The 24,945-nt window shown below is 40.3% G+C and overlaps 2 protein-coding genes across 4 annotated transcripts in view; both read right to left on the reverse strand.

Annotated features, from left to right (window-relative positions):
• Positions 1–139: 139 nt before the first annotated feature.
• On the reverse strand, positions 140–14,014 carry cfap36 (cilia and flagella associated protein 36). 3 transcript variants are annotated; one of them, XM_050070505.1, is made up of 12 exons: positions 13,653–14,014; positions 13,101–13,165; positions 12,845–12,946; positions 9,304–9,418; positions 9,121–9,208; positions 6,162–6,321; positions 5,207–5,296; positions 4,092–4,188; positions 3,606–3,787; positions 3,162–3,323; positions 2,735–2,842; positions 140–2,260 (listed from the first exon to the last, which is right to left on the reverse strand). In XM_050070505.1, exons 1-12 carry the CDS (start codon positions 13,756–13,758, stop codon positions 2,177–2,179), a joined length of 1,359 nt encoding a protein of 452 aa, XP_049926462.1. In that variant the 5' UTR covers positions 13,759–14,014; the 3' UTR covers positions 140–2,176. The 3 variants fall into 3 exon arrangements, with proteins under 3 accessions (XP_049926462.1, XP_049926463.1, XP_049926464.1); XM_050070506.1 differs by lacking the exon at positions 5,207–5,296; XM_050070507.1 differs by lacking the exon at positions 2,735–2,842.
• Positions 14,015–20,260: 6,246 nt separating this feature from the next.
• Positions 20,261–24,945, reverse strand: part of LOC126407001 (inactive phospholipase D5-like) — a 59,715-nt gene continuing 55,030 nt past the window's right edge. Inside the window, exons 6-10 of the mRNA XM_050071642.1 lie at positions 24,745–24,942; positions 23,098–23,234; positions 22,794–22,959; positions 22,604–22,694; positions 20,261–21,566 (exon numbers count right to left, since the gene is read on the reverse strand). Of these exons, the coding sequence (XP_049927599.1) occupies positions 21,016–21,566; positions 22,604–22,694; positions 22,794–22,959; positions 23,098–23,234; positions 24,745–24,942 (1,143 nt within the window). The 3' untranslated portion in view covers positions 20,261–21,015. The remainder of the gene's footprint in view (positions 21,567–22,603; positions 22,695–22,793; positions 22,960–23,097; positions 23,235–24,744; positions 24,943–24,945) is intronic.

Raw genomic sequence — 24,945 nt, forward strand, 5'->3', positions numbered from 1 at the left:
AATGAGAACATATGGTAATAAATCCGCCTTTTTTCCAGATTTAAACAGAAGATCAATTTCAGACCAGCATCCTACCGACTGACCACAAAGCTCTGATCAGCTGACTAGTTTTTCTACACAAAGTCTGGAGTCGAGCTCATTACTATAAAATGTGATTTATTAAACAGCGTACATGAAATACTGCATTCCTCGTAGAAAGCAATACACTGTCCTCTTGGCCCCTTCGTCATCACATGACAGTGAGTTCCTCATTACTACTTCCACGGCGCTCTTTAGACTAAGATGAGCTGCTACAGTGTTCTCAGCTTTATGATGTACCGGCTGACTCCTCCCCTTTGGGAATGCTAACGACAAGACTGTACACTTGTGCTAGCTAATGTTATCTTCACCTTAACACAACACTCTTTCACCAGTGTTAACCCTAACTCACTGATTCAAGCCCAGGCCAGTCGTGCCTAACGTTGAGTCTGTGTTTCACCACGCAACTGTTGTCTACAGAGAAAAAAAGCCAAGGGGTGTGTCCAAAATCACTCCTTCAGTTAGGAATCAATGGTAGTAGTGTACACATGCATTCCATGTGGGATTTTTTTTAGGGCACTATATGATCCATAAATATTGCACATAGAATTTGGACAATCCAAAAAGTCATTAAAGTAATGCTGTGTTCCAAATTACATCGTTTTTGTTTACTTTCAGGGCGTACTGCAGCTGCCCACACAAAGTATGTACTGTTGCACCTTGAACTTTGACCTTCTTGCTCACTAAACATTGCAGTCGGTAGTGTCAAATTTGAAGCATAAAGAAATAGTACGTGATTTCAACGAGGCAGATCTTAAACGTTACCACTTAAGATTACCTTTGAGATAACACAAAACTCCATTCTCCAACCTGGAGGGCTCTGCTGTTGTTACTTTGCAAAATATATTAGCTTTAACTTTTAAATTATAGCTGCATAATAGACTGTTTTCAATTTCATGACTGATTATAGTCATTGCAGCTTCTGTTATCTGTCTGAAGAGCAGCTGATGAGATCAATCTACCACTGCGCAGAGGGTTGTGGGTCGGAATAGCTCCAAAATAGCAGAAGAACGTTGTAAAATGTGACCGGCTGCAGCAGACCATCCTGGTATTTTTATTATACTGCATTTGACATATATGACAGAGAATTAGGGCCATTTAAAAAAACAAAACAACCATAGAGTTTGAGAACGGAGTCGTAAATCTATGAGAAAAAAGTTGGAATTTGGCTAGAATAAAGTCGTAAACCTACAAGACAAACGGACAAACGCTCAGGTTAAAAGAACAAATGGAATGGCGTGCAGGGTCACTCACTATGACGAGCGCATAACAGTACACCAGAGCTTGTCAGCTACAACAGCACTGGAGATAAGAGTTATGCATAAGAGCAGGATGGTGTGCCACATCCAACATACCAATGCACATACAATGGTATAACCAAGATGTGTTGATCACTGGGAGGACTGGAGACCAGCTGCTTATCCCCACTGCTGTCAGGCCGCCTTAGGTTGCAAAGCATAACAGGATGCATTGTAGGTATATGAATGACAACACATTGAACATGATAATGCACAGTGCAGCTCTCGAAATCTAAGATTTTTTTTCCTATAACATGGCCCTTATTCTTCTTCAAAGACATAGTATGTATTGGGAATTACTAAATATTATTTTTTAAGTGGTATGGTTATTGAAATGCACCATAACTGTAGTGCACCCAGTAACAAATCAGGAGTTCTTTGGACACAGCCCAGGTGTATCTAGTGATGTAAAGTAAAAGCCATCTGTGTTCTCCACTCGAGTCTAGTTACACTGGCAGTATATCCCCTGATTGGTCCGAGTGCTTTTCAGTTTACCAGATATTTTCTGAACTTTTTTGAGTCAAACAGATGCTAGAAAACTTGGGTGCACTCTTACAAGCGGAGACTGCCACATACTCGTACATCTAAAATATATATAAAAAAGATGCACCTTCTTCCTCTGTAGACAGCAATGAAAAGAACTTTGAAAGAAGGAAGATCTTACGTTTTTGTTTCTTTGGAAAAAACCCTGAACTGTGTTACGCAAAGTGAATTAGGACGCAGTGTAAAGGAAGCCATGTGTTTGATTAACGTAGTAAACAGGATAGGAGTGAGAATATTATTGCAGTCGGAGGGCGACGTCATTTCTTGATCACTTCCTCTTTCAGTTTGTCAGCCAGATGTTTTCTCTTCTGTAGCTTCTTCCTCTCCTCGGCAGATATCTCCTGCGTAAAGACACCAGAGCAGGCAGAAGGGTTAATGACCAGAGAGAAAAGATAACAATCACCACCAGTGGCTTGAGACAAAAATGTTGAGGAAGTGAAAGCAGAGGGAAAGACAACTGAAATACAACCAAGCACACGTGTACACAGGTATTAGCTAGTAAAGGAAAAGCAGCTAGCATTGGGAATATGGCTATGCTTCATCTGTATTTTGAGGGTTTTCAAATTGGTATCAAATAGCTAAATATTTATAAAGCTTTATGCATCTAAGGAGGAGATTTTAATAGCTTTCAGTTAGTACAAAACTGACGTCTTGTTTCTTTTCTGTGTTTGAGGGATTGAGACTCAGGACTTAGAGTGAGTTTGTGTGAGACAGAGACAAGATGAGGGAGAGCACCACACAGCAAAACCTAAGCAACCAACTAGGCATGAATGAGTACATGTCTTCACATCAGGCAGAGGCAGCAGATGGATCACCTTCTGTTTGGGGGGGTTAGTAGATTGTTGTGCTGGAGGAAGAGGAGCAGGAGGAAGAGGAGCAGGTGGGGGACAGGCCCCGTTTCTCTGGGACTGCCCCACTGCCTCCTGACAAAGCAGTCCAGGTAAGATACAGGCAGAGGGAAATGAAGAACAAAAAGCCAAGGAGGAAAAATGTGGGTTAAAGAAAATCTGGTGAAATCAAGAATTTCATTTTGGAATAAAAGATAATAAAATGTGATTAAAATGAAAAGTATGGATAAATGATGAGGTCCTGCCCCAACTCAAAGGCAGTGAATATGAGGAAAAGTGAGTAGTTGATTACATCTAACATCATCAGCCATGTTAAGCTACATGTACACTGCTCTGACCTCTGACCTATTAATAAAAGGAGGTATAACGAAGGACAGGAACCGATGGTACATACCGGGGTGGTGGTGGGGTCGGGGGTGGTGGTGGGTGCCTCCACTGGCGTGGTTGTCTGCTTGGTTTTCTGCTGCTCTTTCTTCAGTGCATGTAGCTTGTCTCGCTGCTGACGCAGATATGCCGCCCTCTGCTGGAGCTGCTCCTGCTGAGACGCTGACAACTCCTACAGGGAAGTGAGGGGGTGGAGGTGAAACAGGAGGATTCACAGTGCAGCTCAAAGAATGCACAAGCATGCATGATGAGTTTTGTCCAGATAACTCTTCTCCAGCAATTTTAAAATGATGTGGTGGTGTGCACACCAAAGAATATATGGAACATTCAGACACATAAAGAAGTTATTCACTTGATTGGGTCATGTGTGAATTCAATATCCGAGTGTTAAACAAAAGATAAGTCCTTTATCACACAACAGTGCTAAATGAAACAAGTAGAAGGACAGACTCACTGTAAATGGCTTAGAGAAGCCAGCCTCCCTGTGTGCCTCCTCCAGCCACGCCTCGGCTGCAGTCTGGATGCTGCTCCTCTGCTCCTTGGTGTCAGGACTGAGGCTGACGGAGGGCTCACTGGACTTTACTGGAGCTCTCACTGCTGGAAGGGCTCTGGACGCCACACCGTTACTGCCACAATCTGCACACACATATTCAAAGTACTTTGTTCACGGGTTGGCTGAGTTAAAAAATGGCATAATACTTTAAAAAATATGAACAGGACTGCTCATGTAGCTTATTTACTGGACAAACAATAGAACACAATATATCTCCACTGTTTCCTTCAGAGGTTGAAAAGGTTTTACTAACTATAATCTGGATTAATTCTGGGTTTCCCCAAGATTAGAAGTAAATCAGCTAAATGTGGTGGAGAATTTTAACAGGACAAAAAGAAGAGTTCAGTTGTAGTTTGTGGTGAAAAGTTTAAAGTTCTCCTGAGATACCTGGTGTTGGTTTAGGTGTGGAGCTGCTCTTAGCTGCACTTCCACCTCCCGGGGCAGCTGCTTTGCTCTCTTCTTTTGTGACTGCTTTGCCGTTGACCTGGAGGGAGGGACCCACAGGCATTAAAACATGTTGTACAGATGACACAAACACTGCATTAAATTCGGCCAACTACTGCAACAAGCAAATGCAGCTACAACACCATATACAGTCCTTTGTATTGATTGTAGACTTCTAGGCACTAGTGTGTCATACAGAAACGTTCATATTACTATAGAACAGTGATACTCAACTTATAGCCCGTGGGCCAGATCTGGCCTGCCAGGTGGGTATCCCAGGGTCCCAGATAGAGGTCCAGGCTAAGCCCTGAATGTCCTGAAATCCTAGAAACACCCCTGCGTACACCTAACCTGTGAGGTGCTGCTGCCCCTGCCCTCCTTTCATTCTGCAAAAGTGCCCCCCCTGCTAAAGCGAGTATCCTTACTGTAGAACTTTGCCGGAGACTGAAAAACATAATTGACCGGGTTCTCTTTCTTTCCTTTTGCTGGTATCTGATCAAGCTGGCACTTCTACTCATCCTCTGACAGTAAAGCTCTGACTGGTACCAAACTGGTGAGAGAAGATCCTGACTGGTGAATGATTTAGTATGTATATTTAAGTGGCCTCGAAATATCTAAAGACAATGTTTCACATCAAATTAATAGCGTGTAAAATGGAAGAAAACACTTCCCACTCTCTGCAATCAGCAAATGTTCTTGATATACTGACACTCCACACGCGACCTAATTTACATGCTTTAAAACTACAAAGCTTCTACATGACCGACCCACTACACAGGCTATGAAACAGAAACTACTGCTACTATCTACTATCTGCCCTCAGGATGCACTGATACTAAGTGTTTTGGATATCCTGTGTACCACACAGTACATTTTGATATCAGAGAACAGAGCAGGACAAACATCTAAAGCCAAAGGAACTTCATTTCCTACCCATGTCACATATATTCACTGGTATATACACATGGTATTAATGCATCCTTAAACTGGGCAGTTAACTGTGGTGTTTTATTATTAGGTCACCAATGTAAATGTTACCACATGGTCGCTTCAGTTACCAGATTAATTTCAGTGGCAGTGTTCCCGTTCACTAGCGGGGTGTGGTGACCATTAGTGCGGCTGCTGTCACCATTCCCCTCAGCTTTGGCCTTAGCATGGAATAAACAGCACAGTGGAGACAGTGTCATGTTATAAAGGACAGATCACGATTTAAAGGCACAGTTCACCCCAAAATATAAAGAATACATATTTTCCTGTTACCTGTGGTGCTGTTTATAAATCTAGATTGTTCTGGTGTGAGATGCAGAGTGTTTAAGTTATCGGCCATAGAGAAGTCTGCCCTCTCTTGAGTATAACTGAAGTAGATGGCACTTGGCTTGAGGTGGTCAAAAAGCCAAAAAAAAAGTTGTTTGATGGAGGAACTATATTCTTTCTACCGAACTACTCCTGTAAACTGTATTACCACGCAGAATCATGCATCTACTCGCAGCTCACCTAGCACCACTGAGCCAGCTAACGTTGCAGCTCACCCGAGGAGGACGCCATTAATGTTTACATCTCGTACTGTTACGCCATGAGTAGATGCGTACCTGCTTCTGCCCTGTGCTATGGCTGATTGGTGTATTTTGGTACAAAAAGAAAATAGTTCCTAAATGAAACTGCTCATGACAAGGTCTGAGTAACTAGGTCATGATTTCTGGAAAGAGACATTGATGTTGAGTTTTTCAAATGTATTTCTTTGGTACTTTGAGCACCATCTAGTATTTTATTGGAGAGAAGGCAGACATCTAAATTGATAAATACCACTACCGGTAAGAGGAAACGTTGTATTTTTGATCTGGGGGTGAACCATTCCTTTAAGGGGAAAAGGGTAACCATTAAGAATTAGTAGCATCGGACACTACACAAAAAGTTGTGGTGTAGTGTTGTGGGATAAACATCCCACAAAGGTAACAAAGTGATGCTGCTGGTTTTACAGGTCTAATTTGGATCGTTTAGCTCATGGTGTCTTACCTTGGCAGTGATGCTTTGTTGGCTGGGAGCAGAGGTGGTATTCTGGGCTTCACTGCCTTCTGTCATTGGCTTATCAGAGCAGCTGCTGGAGGTAGAGCCAACCGCTTCCTCTAATAGCAGCCTCCTGGACAATTCCTCATCATACTCCTCTTTTGACTTTCTGAAGACAAAGCAGCGAGGGAGAAGAAAGAAATATTAGATCTAAGTCAAGTAAATTGTCTGAACTTTTATTATTCATAAATTAGCCTAAGCAGAAGTATTTTTTTTTTGCAAAACCTAAAACACCTAAACTGGTCCTGCTGTAGACCACTCAAGAGCGTAGCCCAGGTGTGATAAGAGCTTAGTAAATCTACAGTTAAGCAGGTTCTATTGTACATTTAACCTTTGCCTTGCGGTACCAGAAACTAGAAAGAGACAGCAATGTCAAGGATTTCCATGTGTTAACCACGCTATGTCCCAGCTTGCTCACAGGCATCACCAGGGCAACACACACAGATCCTTTAATTTGATTTATTTAACAACTTAAATTGCCTTACAGGAGACTTCCGCAAAGAATTTACCACTAGGTGTGCGGATAGAAACAGACAGAGATGTAAAAGAGCAAGAAAAGGATGGTCTATTAGTTTGTTTTTGTTTTTCTAAGAAAAGCTGTAAAACATCAGCATGATGGGTGTTTATGACACTGATGACAAAATTAAACAAAGATCATGCCAAAAAATAAAAGGAACACCTGCATGATAATTACTCTGACTGACGGTGGCTTTATGTCTTTTCACAGGTGCTCCTAATTACTTAACTAGAGCCGCGTGTTACTGTTGAAAAGATATCCCAATAACTAGCAAACTATCACACGACTTAAAGGGACAGTTCAGATCTTTTGAAGTATGAGGTACTTATCGGTAGTCAGTGTTCTAAATACAGTAGATTTCAGTCGGCATCTTTTCAGGTTTCAATTTCTTGAATACGTTTCACCTCTCATCCAAGAGGCTTCTTCAGTTCTGAGAGAGAGAGCTGGAGAAGCCTCTTGGATGAGAAGTGAAATGTCTTCAAGAAACTCCAGCAAGTCCAGTTGTCTACGATATAGCACTTAAGATTACCATGACCTGGATGACTGAGAATCGTCACCAACAAGCTTGCAGGAGTACTGCCACAGAAGCTAAGCAATGTACTGCTGTGGACAGGGGGCAACAATCAAATAAATGTTAGCCAGCAGACAGCTATTTGGACAGGGAGCAGGAGCTGTTATATTGTTATATCTCTTTACAGCTAGACTCCATTAAGAAAAGCAGTAATTTTAGCTTGCTGAACATGGGAGTTACTGGTCTATCGCTGCATCGATCAGTTAGTATGTTTGTGTTATTGTGTGACTTTGGCGCTTAAAAGGGTTAGTTTGGATTCACCAAAGTCACACAATAACACAATCAACTAACTGATCGAGGCAGTGGCAGACCGACGCTTACCGTGTTCAGCAAGCTGAAATTACTGTTTTTCTCAATGGAGACTGGCGGCTTTGACAAGAGCATAGATGGGGACCTGAAGCAGTTAACGGTTTCTCCATTGAAAAGGGCATTCTGTGTCAAGGTGAAGCAGTGAAAATATTCTCGATATAGCATACACTTAAACTGCTATTGATTTTTGTAGGCGGCTAAAATACATTTTGTTACTGACCCCTCTAAGGCAGTACTTTGCTTAGCGGCCTGCTTCTTCAAACTGGGGGCATGCTAACCAACACCTACTGTATATAACATACTGACTATAGTACCTCATACAACCCCACTTCAATAGATCTGAACTGTTCCTTTAATGTGTGACAGTATACTTAATTTTTAGCATTTTGATGACAGTCATTCCAGATGTTACTGTGACTGTGCCTTGTCAGAATCCCTGTTAAGACTTTCATAGCATCCAAAAAGGACTGACAGGGATATTAATAGCCCAGCAAAACATTTGAACTGCCAATCAAGCCTAAAAACCAATACTGAAATGTCTTATTCTAATGGCACTTCAACCACAGTCAAGTGGGCATCAAGAGACACATTTCAAAGTCAGTCAACCAGACATGAGGTCTGCACTCTAACACAGTTTACAGCACTTGAGAAAAGCATTTCTATAGATCATGTTTAGCAATAAGGAAGTTTAACCTGACTAAGGATCATCTTTCAAAGCATTAAAAAACAGAACAGAATGAAAGTCAACTTGCAGACTTGAAACTTGCTTGAGATTATTAACCCAAATCCACCACAGTAAACATTTAGTTGCCTTAAAGTTTTAAAGGTCCTGCATATTATTATTGCATGGTGCTGCACCTGCAAATGGATTAAGGAATTCCTTCATGGTGCATTAACGTGCTTTTAGGGAAGTAAGCATTATAGTGGCAGCATGTTTTTTCAGAAAGTGCATCCCAGAAAAAATCCCAGTGACATGAACTGAAGCCAGTGGTGATCCAAAAGGCAGGAAGTGCAGAATAATGCAGCACTGATAAGCAGCCAAAGTACCCTGGTAAGACAAAGGGGATAAAAATACTATTTCTCTCAGTTGCTTGTTTAGTGTCAATCCCTCCAACCTACATTAGCTGGACCCTAAGGAGCTTAACTGTGGTCCCATTAGACTCAGTGTGTTCTACTTGGCCAGGCTGCCACTAGCAAAATCCCATTAGAGAGCAGGGGCAGGAGCTTCTGGACGCATACAGGTTATGGACACAGGGAAAATGTGGAAATATTGTAACAATATAATGAGGAAAAACCTCAGCTTTAAACACATAATGACTGAATTACTAACTTAGTAAAAACGATTAAACAAAAAAATCTAGTGGCCTAAACTGTAAGATGTTTCACAGAATACACTCACTGTGATATTTCAGCCTAAATACATAAAGAGAAAACATGAATATATGTGTAAGACTAAGTATTTAAAAATAGGATATGAGTAGTAGGGCACAGAGAGAGCACAGGTGACTTACTTGAGAACCTCCTGCAGGATTTTCATCTCTTGCTCCTGCAGCTCTGACATCACGTCCATGCCATCAGTCAGACACTCGGGGAGGGCCCCTACACACACAGTCATAACACTTGCAGCTATATCAGTGGTCTTTTTTCCTGTTTGTGAGTGTGCGTTTGGCTGTGTGTGTCTTGCTGCAGCATACCATTCCTTTCTTTAATGACTCTGAGGGCTTGAAGCTGCAGCTCCATGTTCTTCTGGACCATCAGTGAGCGAAATATCTGGAAGTCATCTGTAGCCAGAACTGGCTGGAACACCGACTGAGCAACAAAACAACAACCACATATCAGACAATGACGAATGAATGGCATTACGTCTAGGTAAAGAGATGCATCTGTGATTCTAGAGAATAGGTCATTATGCATTTATTTAAAGCCAGTCACTAAGTAAGGCAAATATGGATTATGATACTGGATTTCTTGCCAAAATGCTGATATGTCACAACACATTTGACCGATAACCGATATCGATTTATCCACTTTTTCCCTATCAGATTTTAGTGATGATCAAGTCTCTTCTGTAGTGGAATATTATGCATGCATACTCTTATCGTGATGGCCCACCAGCAGATGGAGACATGAAATACAATACTTTTCAGAATTAAAAATAAGAAAAAGCATGTTGGCCGAGTCTACTTTGTTTTACTGATGATGTGCCGATATTATCGTGAATCCAACTGAGGTCTAACGAATATTTCACAGAAAAACAATTGAGTTATATTGCCACATTTGAAAACCTTTGGCAGCCACTGATTTTGGCTCCGTATTTCAAACAAGTTCTCCATTACTAAACTACTAATTTTGTGCTTGAATTTTTCCAGACACAGATTTCTGTCTGCATGAGATTAGCTAACCCTAAACGATGCAGACGAAATAATAAATAGTCAGTGTTCCTCGCCGAAGATTCTCCCCCTGTTAGCCAACTGTAGATCAGGACAGGATGTACAGTACTTCCTGCATGACAGACAATCAACTCAAGTCCTTACACACATTAAGATATGTTTGCAAACACAAGGGCATTTAAGCCTAATCTTTCACATTAGCTTCCTGTCTATCTTCAGAGGTCTGTCCACCATCTAGGCTAATGCTAGGCAAATCTTTCTGAACAACCATAAGTACAAGTTCAGTGTTCTAGGTCACCAGGTTCAGTCTCTATGCTCAGCTTGTCTCTGTCCCCACCACACTATTCCCCTTGGACCTCTGTCAGTCTCTATTATCCCATGCTGTTTCTGCCTGAAGCCAAAACCTAATGTATATCCTGTTTCTCTGAGTAACTTAATCACAGAAAAGGTCAGGCAGCTACAGCGGGTTAAGAGATCGTACACCACAACACATTCCTCTGCAAGATACAGCGCCATGTGCTCGACTCCACATTAGCCTATACAAAGTAACTGAGTCATGCAAACCTGTCTGAGATATGACTACGCTTTCCTTGTTTCCTCTTCCACATTTTCCCTATACCTTATTAATTTCACACAGATAATGTGAAAATAATTTTGTCTTCACTCACTGGCTTCTCTATTCTCTTGTTCATTTTTCTTTGGTGAAATAGTTCAATGAAAATGTCAAAACGGAGAAGGCCATCACCTAATAATCCTGCTACATAAAACAAACCGGCCCAAGCCCTATGAGAAACGTACTCATAGATGTGGTACATACCCCATCAGTGTGAGAGTTCAAGCATCATAAGTGTGACACACTAGTGCTGTTTTGCATAAGAACTACTGAATTTGCTGCTGCAGCATTGCAGAATTATACCCAAATTACTATCATCTTGATGTATGATGGATATTGAGGTGTGTTTTCAAATGAAAATCAAAGTGCCATGTGTTAAACCAGTGTATTCCCTCAGTTTCTGTTTCCTCAGTGTAGATGCAGTCTTTCATCTGCTCTCAAACAAACAAATTAAACTATATAATAAAATAAAGAAACTTATTAATTATTCAGTTAATTTAAGCCTGAGCCTTATGCTTTATCTTTCTAGCTTTTTTCCATCAGTACTATTAATTAAGGTAAATTATATTTTGATTGTTTTATTTCCAGGACACAACAGCGAAGCAAGCGATCACTTATATAGCTGAACTTAAAAAGAACCTAAAATACAACACTACACTAAACAACATAATCTCATTTTACAGAAGACACAACCTCTGCATACTGGAAACTGAAACTTCTGCAATCCTTAATCCTTGTTTTAGGTGAATCTGACATGCTTTGCAGACATTAACTATTTATCTTAGGGTTAATTAATAAGATCTAAGTCTCTGAGGATTGCAATGAAATCCTGCATCCTGCATCTCTGCCAATTTGGCACAGCCACATTACACCTCTTGATCAGTGCCAAGAACAATCTAACGACAGGCTGTAAAATCTTCAACTGTAACTAATAGTATCTTAAAATTCGTATTCAACACAGCATAATACACTTTTAGAACCGTATGTTATTTAGGAATTGTTGTCTCAAACAGTGAAGGCAAACGGTTTGGAAATACACACAGACACACATACATATACACAAAACACTGCCTATATCCATAGCACCTTAAAGCCGAGAACATTTTTTGGTATGTGGATCCAATCTCACCTGAACCACCAAACCCTTACAATGCATGATCCGTGCTTTATATACTGGCTACACAAGAGTACACACTAATAAACAAATGTGAGTAGGGCACCGGCAACAGCAGCAGGGTTGACCACTACTTAGGGAACAAGCCCACCTGTTCACTCCCAAACACATATTTTAATTTCCATCTTCTCAGCCGCCGTTTCAAAGCCTCACCAAGTACTGTCAGTTTATTAAATCCACCAATATGGATGAAGGAGGTTTCGTTTTCAGCCCTGTTCGATCTGTTTCTCTGTCTCTGCATCTTAACAAGACAGATTGCAAATTTGTAAGTGAATAAGCAACAAACTTCTTCTTAAGGGAACTGGTCAGTTGAGAATTTTCCCACTGACTGAACAGAGGGGGTGCAATAGTGGGCATGAATCCTCAAAAAAGCCATATTAGAAATATATGTGACATCATTTAAGTATGGAAAATGACCACAAGACCAAAGAAGAGGCCGATGCTTCAGGATTTTTCTGAATTAAACATACAAGAGCTATTTTTGCCTTTAGATACAAGCACCTCATCAATGTCACCAAAACATAAGGACTGCTGAATAAATAGAGCAGGCCACATGGTACTGCAACATTAAACTGAAATGAACAGCAGCATCTCATGCCAAGTTTTAGGTACAGCTATGAAAACATGAGAGATTCCTGATGTGCGCAGCCAGGTTGCAGGGAAAGAATGAATAACTTTTGATGAAAATCTGCTGCTTGGAGCTGACCTGTCTTGAGAACTGCACACCTATAGCGGAGGTATGCACTCTGCCTAGGCAACACACTTCTGCCTGGCAAAGTCAAAGCGCTTTCATAGAACAGATCTAAATTTAGTTTAGGCTAAAAGCATAAACATGTAGCTTGTACTGTAGATTACGTCACAGACTGGATTGTCATATTGCTGAATCATGCGGAAATAAAACACACATCAGCCTTAAAGGAGGAGACAGAGACCAGCTATGTTTGGCACCAGGCACAAAGCAGCATAACTGCGGTTATGTAAGCAAATCCCATCCTTGATTCTCCATTCAGGTTAACTGGCAGGCTGACAGTGGTGTGCGAACAGGAAGCTTAACGTACCTGCAGTGTTTTGGACTTGGCAAAGGGAGAGGTGCATGCATCCAGAAACTGCTGCTCGTTGATGCCAACCTCCTGCATGTAATTCTCCAGCAGATTCTCCACCTACAGAAGCAAAGCAGCTTACATTAGTCCAGTCTGATGAATCAGCAACATAAAACCACTAATGGGTGATACTGATGAGCCAATTCGTAAAAATAGGGCTCTCTGGGGAGATGTACACGTTGCAGTAAATATCTGGAGCAAAGACTGTACTCACCAGTTTCTTGTACTGCTGGTGGATCTCTGTGTATGACAACTTGTTTTCATCTTCGTCATCAAAAACTAAGATATTAATCACATATAAATGTTAGCAATTCAACATATATACTGTATCCACTGGAAAACACCTCCTTAACTAGCTTTATTTACCTAGTTATGTATGTTTTGTAGCATTAAACGCCCACAATAACTTCATATACACGCCCCTTTTGGAAACTAGTTTCTACCTTGCTAGCTAACATTACCTTCCCAAGGTAAACTAACGTACCTTTACTGACTTATTAGGACTTTTTAATCGATTAGCTGGTTGCTACCTGTGCCCTTTGTGGCTTTAAGACGACGATACAATTCTGAAAGTCTGGCTAAGTCACAAAAAGGACAAGTATTACATAAAATGCAGAGTTATCAAACGTTAAAAAATACCAAAACATCGCAAGTTAGCGTTAGCTTAGCCACCTAGCTAACGGTCACAGCTCCAGAGAGGCTTCACCCTGGGCTTTACTGTGTAGCTAAATGTCCCAAACTTAACATGGCGGATGCAAATTTTTACCTGTGCATTTGTTTTCCATAAAGTCCGTGACAGGAATGACCCACTCGGGACTTCCCAGGTAGCCCACGATGCTCTCTACAACCCATTCACTGTCATCCTCAGCCATGTTGGCCGCTGCTGGGTTAACAACAACACCACCAGCGCAGCAGCGATGTGTTTCAGGTCGGCGCGTCCAGCTCCACTACACCACGAATATACTCCACCCAGACTGATGGACAAAGACATCCGCTTTAATGTCCTTCATATTCGAGTCCCCATCGAGCGGCACGGCGGCTGTTTGCCTCCTCTTCACGGGACGGGACAGTCTCCGGTGAGAAAAGCGCACTCATGAATTTGCAGCCTGGAGTGGTGACGCCTAATCGGTTTCTAAGGTAACCGTTACGTCATTCCGCTGCCGCTCGAGCCCAGGCAGGTCCAGGCCACAGGTATTTCTCTTCTGCTGCTGTCTCTCAGTTTCACTTCATTTTACACCAACTTTTTATATGTTTTAACTTCAACACAGTCATAAAGAAATACCGTCGCAGCTAATAATCATTTATACAACATTTGTCAATCATTAACAGTAGTAGGTCTCAGCCTTAGCCTCAGTAAAACAGAAGTACCACAGTGTAGATATACTCTGCAACTAGTAAAAGTCCTGCACTCAAAATTCTACTCAAAATATTCCTGTTCAATGTATTAATATGTGAATAAGTATTTATTCATTTATAGGTATGTGGGTGTACACACATGTATATATTGCATATATTCATACTTTGTGTAATTCATATGTTCACTTATTTGAATATAAAAATATGGCAGGACAAGTTGATGAAGATAGATATGTAATATTGATATTATTTTTTTGTATGGCAAAGACAATCAGTACTATAGTATATTCATACTTTGTGTAATTCATATATTCACTTATTTAAATAGAAAAAGATAGGACAAGTTGATGAAGATAGATATGTAGTATTAATATTTATATTTTTTTTCTGTAAGTTTCTGGTAGCATATATATTTCATACATTTGTACTGGTTTATACTAATTTATAATTTAAGATAAGATAAGATAAAACTTCATTAACCCCACCTCTTTCCCACAGGGGAAATCACATGTTACAGCAGCTCAAATAGCACAGATAAAAAAGCAAGTTGAATTGCAAAAGAACGCTTATAGAATAAAGATAACATACAAAAAGATATATATCAGAATTAGAGAAATATATAATATAAAGTACTAAATTTAGACACACCTATACACATTCTAACTTATGCACATATAGAGAAAAGAATATGTATATATGAATATATGTATGGGTATATATTGACAGCTGTACAAATACTGTTCATTTTTATTATATACCAAGATAGGTTTTTGTAACATAGATATTTGGTACTTACCATTATATACATATACATGGGTTATTTTTGTGTGACAAAGTTAAAAAGCAATAAAAATGGTATATTTAGAAAAGTCTTAGGTATAGGTTTATCTTTATAAGGAAGCTGTCTGTTTCATTTTACTCAGTGACTTATTGAGAAAGGGTGTGATATAATAGATTTGTACTTCCTCCCGCTCCAATTTGAATGTTTAGATCAAAGTAACTACACACTGACAATTGCTTTTAATACTTTAATACCCAAGTAGGATACTCATTTAGAATGTCTCCGTTTGGACTATAATTAGTGATGTGTTCATCATTTTAATGCTGCACCTGATAAAGGTGTAACTGACTTTAATTATTGTATACTTCGTCTGCGGTGTAGCTTGTGAATTTCCTCTCTGATGATCAATAAAGCTTTATCTTACCCTATGATAAGACTTTATAATTTATTTGTTGATTATATTTTGTATTACTTACCAAATCTGCAAAGTAAGTAAACTAACTAAAGATGTCAAATAAATGTTTCAAATATATCCCTCTTAGATGCAGTAGAGTATAAGTGTAAAGTAGCAGAAAATGGGAATACTTAAGTGAAGTACAATCTCAAAATTGTACCTCAAAAAGTACTCAAGTAAATGTATTTACATTCCACCACCGGAGGTAAGAACTTGAATCCTGTCCTTAAGTAAACATCCTGATACTATACTGTAGAAATACTCAGTTGAAGAAGTAAAAATCCTGCATTTAAAATATTACTTAAAAGTATGTATAATCAAGAAAATGTTCTTATATTATTAAAAGTAAAAGAACTCTTGCAGAAAAATGGCCACTGAAAGCAGGATTCTACTGCTGTAGTTGGTTTAAGTGGAGCTATTTTTTAAACTATTGTATATAGTGTTGCAAACAATGATTATTCATATCTATATTGTGGGTTAAATGGTTGACTATTGTCTCGACTGATTGATTGATTCTTATAAGTATTATATTGATTCTTCATAAATATAATCCAAATGACCCAGAACCCAAAGAGACACCTTCACAATGCTTGCCAATTGTTTTAGCTCTACTGTATTAACTGCTGTGTTGTTTCATTCATCGCAAAGTGTCATATTTTATAAAGTCTTCATATGTTTTTTATGCAAAAAATGTATTTTAACAAGTAACTAAAGTCCTCAAATAATGATCGTGGAGTAAAATGAACAATATTTCCTTCGTATGCAGTACAGTTGAAGTATAAAGTGGTATAAAAAAAATACTAAAGTAGAAGCACCTCAAATTTGATCTAAAGCACAGTATTTCTTGGGTGTCACTCTGTCCTGACAGTGCAATGGATTCTATAGTGCAATAAATCAGGTTAACATCATTGTTCTGTCTACATTCAGCCAATTATGTTCCTGTAGCAACCCCGATTACTCCTGTGCTTATCAGCCTGTCCATTCAGGCTACATATAGGGCCTGACTGCCACGGTGCAGTGATGCACTACGGATTAACTTCTGAGGTAAGCCACCTTGCTTTAATTAACAGCCTTTGTGCTGAGGAAACACAAGTCACTTATACTTAAACACACACACACACACACACATAGACACAAAAAGCTTTTTTTTATTAAGTGTAAAAACGTAGCGATCAGATAATTCAGTAGTGTGCATAAATAAACAAGGTTATTCAATAAATATACATTCCTTCTGTATTTTTTAAAGGCATATAAGCTTTCATTATCTCTAGAAAGGCTCATAGCTACTGTGCACAGTTCATAAAGGCAGGGCATGCAAGCAGCAGTCATGCCGAAACAATTCAGTAGAATAAAGGTAGGCGACATTAAAAAGCTTTTACAGTGAGCATTTAAAATGAACCAGTAGTGCGTCAGTGTGAAGCAGTATGCATGTTGCAGATTGTAAACCGTTGCTGATTTCAAACCTTGGCATCTGTGTTCCCGAGCTACAATAAGTCTCCTATGAAAATATGCCATTAAAGGTGTAGTCCTGCTCCACGATACCTGTAAAATAGTCACTGTTTTTAACCATCAATAAAGCTTGAAAACAAATAAACACAAGATATCAGTGCGTGGTGCATTCAGAATTCCTGACCCTGTAATAACCATTGTTAATAGCAGCGTAAAAGTGATGAATCTGACTCCAGGCCAGCTGTCAGATTACAAGCAATACAGTGCGTTGACATGGTGCGTCGCAAGAAAATACATATAGACATTAAGAGAAAAAGTTCTCCTCACTCTGGGACACTGTTGATGATTGGGTTTCCTTCATGGATCAGTTTATAGATGAATTGATGCTTGTGTTAGGGCACACATACAGCAGCATGTGAAGGTAATTTTTAGTTTTATGCTTGTTAAATTAAACATGTAGCTGTTATTTTATTACATTATTATTGATGTAATTTCAAATGCTTTATATGTTAACTTCCTGTACTATACTGTGAGTATATGAGCTGTCTTATAAAGAATAAATGATCCTCTGATCACCTCGAGAAATAGTTAGTAACATAATTTCATTTTAAACTTAGTTAGAAAAATCACTTGCATTCCCATGTTGCTGCCTTTTATACACTTCATAAGTATTGGTTATAAACAGTAGTTTGAACGGTGTATATTAAAAATACACTGCTTTAAAAAGTATCATATGTTGCAGCAAATAAGAATGTTTTTTCTGAAGACGTCCTCTAGATGGCAGAAGTTATCCGTCATGACCAGAACACAATGGTCAAGTGAGTGGTGTGTTTCTGACTAACACTGGTCTCAATGAGTCAGCTACATGTATCCTGTCTGTGACTCACTGTTTGAAATTTTACCTCAGTGCCTGTTTGTAATTCGTTTCTGTTTACAGCTAAACCCTCTCTGCATTCTGACTTCAGTTTAATTTAAGTATGTAATTATTCTTCCTGCCATCTGTATTCAGACAAAACACTCAATGCACCTGTGCTGCTTTCACATTAAAGTACTGACGATAACACCCTGCATGTTGCTGATGAAGACATCTCCATGTAGCTCTCTCTGGTTCTCTTGTTTCCTTGATTAAAGGCTTTGGAAGTTAGAAATTGTTCCCTACAATATAAACTCACAAGCACTGATGCAAAAAGTTGCACTCACAGCAAAGAGTGCGTTTAAACTGACATGCAATCATTCAAAATGCAAATGAAAGTGGCCACAAGCTCTCACTCAAAACTAAATTAGTTGATCTTTACTAACAATCCTGTATTTTAGCTCTACCTCCACACGGTAAAGGTAATACATATATATATATATATATATATATATATACACACACATATATTCAGTCACAGGCATGACATTACAATCAACAATGTCCTTGAGGTTAAACTGCAGCAACTGCAACTGTCGAGCTCTGTTAAAAATTCATTGTATTGATTTGGCTGACAGCAGAGACCCTCTGGCCCCTTTGGCTAACTGCTCCTTTAGTATTTGTTCAATAAGTCACAACATTGAATGCTATAGATATCCATTCAATTCCTCCTCTGTTCCTATAGGATTTCTATACGGGAACTGGAATGATTATCTATAAGGCGGTGGTCAGATCGATAACCACTCTTCCTCTGGGAAAAAATACCTGTCTTCCACTTAAACTAATGAAGGCTGTCGTTTTTCAGCGGTGGCGCCTGATTGAAACCTCCACACCATAATGCATTTGGTGTTATGTAATAAACACAGTAGAATAGGTGCATCATCTAATTCAATTACAACCTCCATTTTGATAAAGGCCATCCTGCTGTGGAGAGGTATGTGACGCATCACATCCTGGATTATGTAACTGCTCTCTGTGCAGTGCTTAGTGCTCCTGGTATTGAGATTAAAACATGGCGGACATGATTTGATTATTCCCTTTTGAGCCCAAGCTCCTCACCTGTAGGTCAGCCCTCAGAATGAGTCATGGGGTTGTTTCTAGTACTCAGTGTGTTCTTGTGAGTAGAAATGAAATTGCGAATTGGACTCCTCAGCACAAACATTAAAAAACTGTCTCGAGGGATTTGTATTAATTCAGCCCAGTCGCCAGAGGAAAATGGTGGCATTTCTGCAAACCAAAAATACATTACATTTTTATGTTTCATATGTATCATATCAATGTTTATAAAGTGATGTAATACTTTATGTAAACTGTTTACATGCCTCAGTAAATCTTCAGTAGCTCTGCGATTTTTTCTCGACTGGAAAAAATCGTAGGTCACATATCAGCCCAATTGCCTCCCTCCACTGCCAGTTCACTTCTGAATTGATTTTAAGATTCTTTTAATAACTTTTAAAACATGGTTTAGCGCTGAGTTATTTAACTGAGCTTCTGATTACCTATGCTCCAAGTCATGACCTGAGATCCTCAAGCCTACCCTCACTAGTCATCCCTAGATCAAGGCTGGTAACTAAAGGTGACCGGGCTTTCGCTATCAAGGCCCCAAGGCTCTTGAATTCTCTGCCTGAGGAGATCAGGCTGGCTAGCACATTAACTGTTAAAACATATTTTTATAGGAAAGCTTTCCCTTGTAATGCCTGATTTGTACTTTTGTGATTTGTAACTTTTGTGCTTTATGCATTGTTTTGTTGTCCTATTTCTATGCACTTTGTGAAGCACTTTGTAACCTTGTGTAGATAAGTGCTATACAAATAAATTATTATTATTATCTATCATTATTAATATATGAGCTCACTTTGTCAGCAGCAGGTGGACCTAGACGAGACGCCTGCCAAGCTGCAGAACACTGCAGACCACTGTTCGAGATCAACAAACAAAAAAACCTGCTTGTGTTTTAGTGACTCATCGCTGTCTTTCCGGTGGCTTTCTAACCACCAAAAGTTGGTGGTTGTTTTAGCAACCTATCATTGTTTTTCACTAACTAGGGATAATGCCACAGAAAGCTGTTTCCTGCAGTTTTTTAAGTCACCAAATTTGGGTCTTTTCTAATGACCTGACACTGTTTTTCCAGTGAAGATAGTGCCACAAAACGTGATTGTTTTTAATAGACATTGCTGTATTACCTTCTGGGATTGTGCTACTGAAAATGTGAATTTTAAGTAAAAACATGATCTTTTTTGTGCCTAAACTTTACTACACGTTAACCACAATGATGTTGAATCATAGAGTTTCAAAGTATCCACTACACTGTAATGTACAACACGTGTGGTTTACAGAAACCTACATACAATGCCAACATTTATTCTGGTGATTGGGTTATTAATACGTACACATCAGCTTGTCTATTTCTATTAATGCCATTTGATCCAATGTAGTTTATTAAACTAGTGGTATCATGTTGATTTGGTCTGGGATGAAGATACCAACTGACTGTAATAAATAACTTTACAGTTTTAAGTAACTGTTTGAATGCACAGTAACTTACTTCAGAATACTGCTGGAGATGCACAAACTATTTACATGAGGCCAAGTGTCCACTACCAATCTGAGTACACACAGCATATAAAGCTGTGTAGTAAATCCCCCACTACTTTGGAGTGTATCTTTAATGCTAAATGTAGCTAGTGTAGCTACACGTGCTGCACTGCCTCCCATCTCTGCAGGGGCATGCAGGCGTCATTCCCCTTTTAAAGGGTGATACATTATGACTGCCACAAACAGCTAAAGTGACAACAATAATTAGGCAATCAGTAAGATTTCATCTGTTTCCTTTGCTTGAGAGATCTCAACAAGGAGACAAAAAAGATTAAATAAGGAGCAAGGCTGTAAGTTATTATTACAGTTTGTCGTATGAACCAAAATGTTTTGGTTTCATTCTTTAAAAAATATCCATCAAATGTGCCAGACTGCAGCGGAGCGTTTACTTTCCTTCCTGAGTTCTTCTGTGAACATCATCAAGTCCTGCAAACCAGATGTTACTTATATCTTTAAAGTTTTTTTCTTCAAAATGGTAACAATAAAATGCTACAAAGACCCAGTGTGTTAAATCCACTGTTCCTGGAAAAGAGCGATTCTCCAAACATCATTCAGCGAAAAGGAACCCATCACACTTGTAGTCACAGGGATCCATTGAAGATCTCTCTGCTGCCGCTGCTCTCAGCTGACTGAGTGGGTGGTTCCATTGGATTGTCACGGTGGGTACCTTTGACTTGTACCTGTCTGTTGTCAAGTTGACTCATTTTGACTCGTCCCCTCTCTTGGTAACTGTCTATAACTGGCGCCAGTCCACTGGCCTTGCCTTGGCGACTCATTTTGCTCAGTCTCTCGTCATAGTGCCTTGTTTTAACTGCCACATGCGCATCATCTTTGTGACTGCCTCTGATCGGTGCAGGCCCATTATCATGCTGGCCTATTCTGATAGGCACTGGTCCATTGTCTAAGTGGCTGGTTTTGCCTGGCACCAGCCTGTTGATCTGGTGCTTGTTGCAGACGGGGATCTTGTTGGCCTGCAGTGAGCGGGTGTAACGTGAAAACCAGTCCCTCTCGAAAGCAGCCCGTAGCTGCTCCACCACTGTAGAGTTCCTCTCCTCGATGCCCTCTGGCTGACTGATCACCAGGCCTGCTCCTGCGTTAAAGATGAACTCATTCCCCACCCAGTCAAGGTTACCTGTCAGGGCACAGAGGAAGAAACAGAGAAGTGACCACGGTTTTACTATATGTCGGAAATATTTTGTAGCACAACAAATGAGACAAAAACCCCACGCCAAGATGACTAAAACACAATTCTTAAACAATGCCATGAAGTATGAGTGGATAAATATAGTGAATCAAAGACCATCCTGCTGTGTAAAGTGCCCTGTTTACATTTCCCTGGACAGACACATTTTTAATGGAGTCCTTGTTCATTATGGGAATTACTTCGCTTTCTTTCTGAGAGTTAGATGATGAGAAGGTCGATACTGCTTTCATGTCTGCGTGTTAAGTACAGAGCTGGAACCAGGACATGATTAGCTTAGCTCAGCGTAAAGACTGGAAGCAAAAGGAGACAGCTTTCCTTTAGAAATATGAATATCAGCACCTCCAAGAGCCCTGAAATGCCAAGCTGATGGCTGGCTGTTAGTCAGTGCTGGGCTGTCAGCAAGTGCTGGCGGTGTGTCCTGCACCATTGGCACCAGTTGGCCCCAGTTGGCTGCTGCCGATTCAGCATGTTGAATTGGAGTCGGAGACGGTGGAGTCCGTCTGTGAATTAAATCACTCTGACTGGCAGTTCAGCTCAGTGCACGTGTAGAGAATTGAAAGGGAGGAAAGCAAACAGACGGCTTAAGAGGGCATGAGATAGGAACAAACTTGTTATATAAGCTAGGATTGTTTTTTAGCCTTTTAACTCTTGATGTGTACAGGCTATAGCCACCTGCTTTTATGGGGAGTTATTTCCTCTTATGCATGTGCTAGTTGGCCATTGGCTGAAATCTTTGCAGAGTGTTCATGTGCAACTTTTTGGCGGAGACACAGGTGATTTGACGTGATTCAACAGTCGGACACTAGTTCTTTGATGTCGGTTTGGTGCGTCTGGGCCTTAAAGTTTGATTAATGTTTATACAAACTGATGTAAATTCAGTAGTTTGAGCTTTGAGAAGTTGAGATCTGCATGAAGTAAGCAGAGGCACGTGAGACGCAGTCACAGAGTCTGGTCGATGAGCTCACCTAAATAAATGGCTCTGTCTGTCACCATAAACCTGTTGTGGTTTACTCCCTGGAGACTGCCATCCCTCTGCACTCTGGGGTTGAAGAACTTCTGCAGACACACAGACACACACACACACACAGAGTGCAGTGAGCATTGATAAAGCCTATCTATAGAGTTGAAAATAGTACATGGTGGCCTTGTACTTACAGCTTCCAGTGAGCAGTTGGCCTGCTCCATGCACAAACTCTTCAGGGACCAGATGAAGTTGAAAGTAAGTGGATGAGTCTTTTCCCAGCAGCTTATCAGCAGACGGACCCGGACCTTCCTCAGGATCAAAGCCTCCCGGATAAGGCCGTCGATACGAGACCAGTACCTTGGCACAGATACAGACACACACAAATATGGGCACACTGAGTTTAATCACTTGAACCAAGGCAAAGCATCCGAGCATCGATGCTGCTCGAATCATTCCAAATAAAGCAACTCCCAGCAGCGGCACAGTCGTTCTAACCTTTGAGCACTGCGGCCGAGAAGGGGCAGGTAATCGATGATGGATATATATATGAACTGGCGAGCCTCCTGGATGACTCTGGAAATGGCGTCAAGATCACTGCTACGATCTTTGGGGATGAAAACATCTGGCGAGCTCTGTCATCAGAGGAGGGAAGACAAGGCAAAGTCAGTCAGTGAAGACAGAAAGTGCTGCGAGGATGCACAACTGGTGACTGTGTCCTTCTCTCTGAAGAAACACACATGAGAGATGCTCAGAGTGTTGTACGACCAGATGTTTATTACCACAGTGACTCAGAGAGGAATTTTAATAATATGCAGAATTACAATCATGATCATTATCAGCACTGTTGTCAACTCAGCTCTCATCATCTTTATTGTTCGCCTAAATGACCCATTAGGATTTAATTTTCTTCCTTTGTTTTGTGTGTGTGTTTGTGTGTGTGTGTGTGCATGTCTTGTACAAAACCTTGAAGTTTTAGTTTTAGCTTTCTGCTGACAGAAACCTGTGAATTTGTGAAGTGTGTGCTTTGTGCTTTTTGTGTTGATATTAATTTTCCAGAGAAGTGGACAGCTCGGCCGAATCAACCGTTTTCTGCTGCAGGTAGGATGACATCACCATCACTCATCTCCAGGAAGACAGGAAGAAGATGACGCTGAAAGACACAGTGTCCTGCAGAGATGCTCAGTATGAAAAATGCGCTCTCCCATCTAACTGGTTTGAGTGTGCTGTACTTCAAAAAATTGGAGTTCCTTGTTATAAAACCTGGATATCTGTGTCTGTGTAAACTGTTTCTGATAACAGACTTTTTTTCAGAGTAGACATTTAAACATTTTAAGCACATGTGGAACTGGTAACACTGATGTCCCTGCCCCATTTAAAGACCCTACACACCCGTGCTGTACCCACACAGGTGTTTTCACTTTGCCTGATTAGTCGTCTTCTTTAGGAGTGTGTTGGCGTGTGCACATTGTGCTTGCTTGACATCACCCTCAGTCTCCTGCTGTACCTCTTAAGGTTGAACATATCATACCTTTATCAATCTTATTTTGACTTCACACAATTCCCTGCATAACCTTGACCAATTTTAATTGGAGCTGATGCTGCATTCTTGTTTGGTGACATGACAAATTTCCCCAAATTGCCCATCATCAACCTGAGCTGAGGTCAAATCAATCAGAGCAACTCAACACACCTTTACGTGTCTTTGGGGTGTGAGAAATTATCCCTTATTTACTATATACAGCAATACATTTTGAGTGTCCTAACTCATGCACAGTAGACCTTTTCATGGCAGATTATCAATCATCACTAATGACCCACTAGAAGTGTGCGGTGGTGTATTTATCTGCAGAGACTCTGCCCTCTACCTGTATTTTCTTACATTCTTTTTATTTTGCTGTGTTCAGGATGCTCCTGAGCAAGTATTCAAAGCCAAAAACATCATGCAGGTGAGGTTGCAACTAGGTGCTAGACTGTAAGCAACACGCAACCAAGAGGAAGCTGCGAAAATTGAGGACAGAGTACTGAAAAACACCAAAATATAGCGAGGCAAAACGTCAAGAAGACAAAGCTCATTTTGATATGAGTGTGAATCTGGAGATGGGCTAAAGAACAATACAAGTTAACACTATAACTGTAACTTACAGAGACGTAAGCCTGAGCCTTTGTGCTGTTGAGAGTGAGTTCCAGTGGTTCGTCCCTGTTGAAGAGGGCAAAGAGGCGCTTGGACCAGAAGGAGGGGATGAAGTCTTTATACTGGAGCCCCCAGTACAGGCTGAACACTCTGTGGAGGTCCAGAGCCAGGCAGCTGCAGTCGTACACCAACACACCCAGCTCCTTCCTCTG

The sequence above is a fragment of the Epinephelus moara genome, chromosome 19 (assembly GCF_006386435.1).
Source record: "Epinephelus moara isolate mb chromosome 19, YSFRI_EMoa_1.0, whole genome shotgun sequence".
Taxonomy (NCBI): Eukaryota; Metazoa; Chordata; class Actinopteri; order Perciformes; family Serranidae; genus Epinephelus; species Epinephelus moara.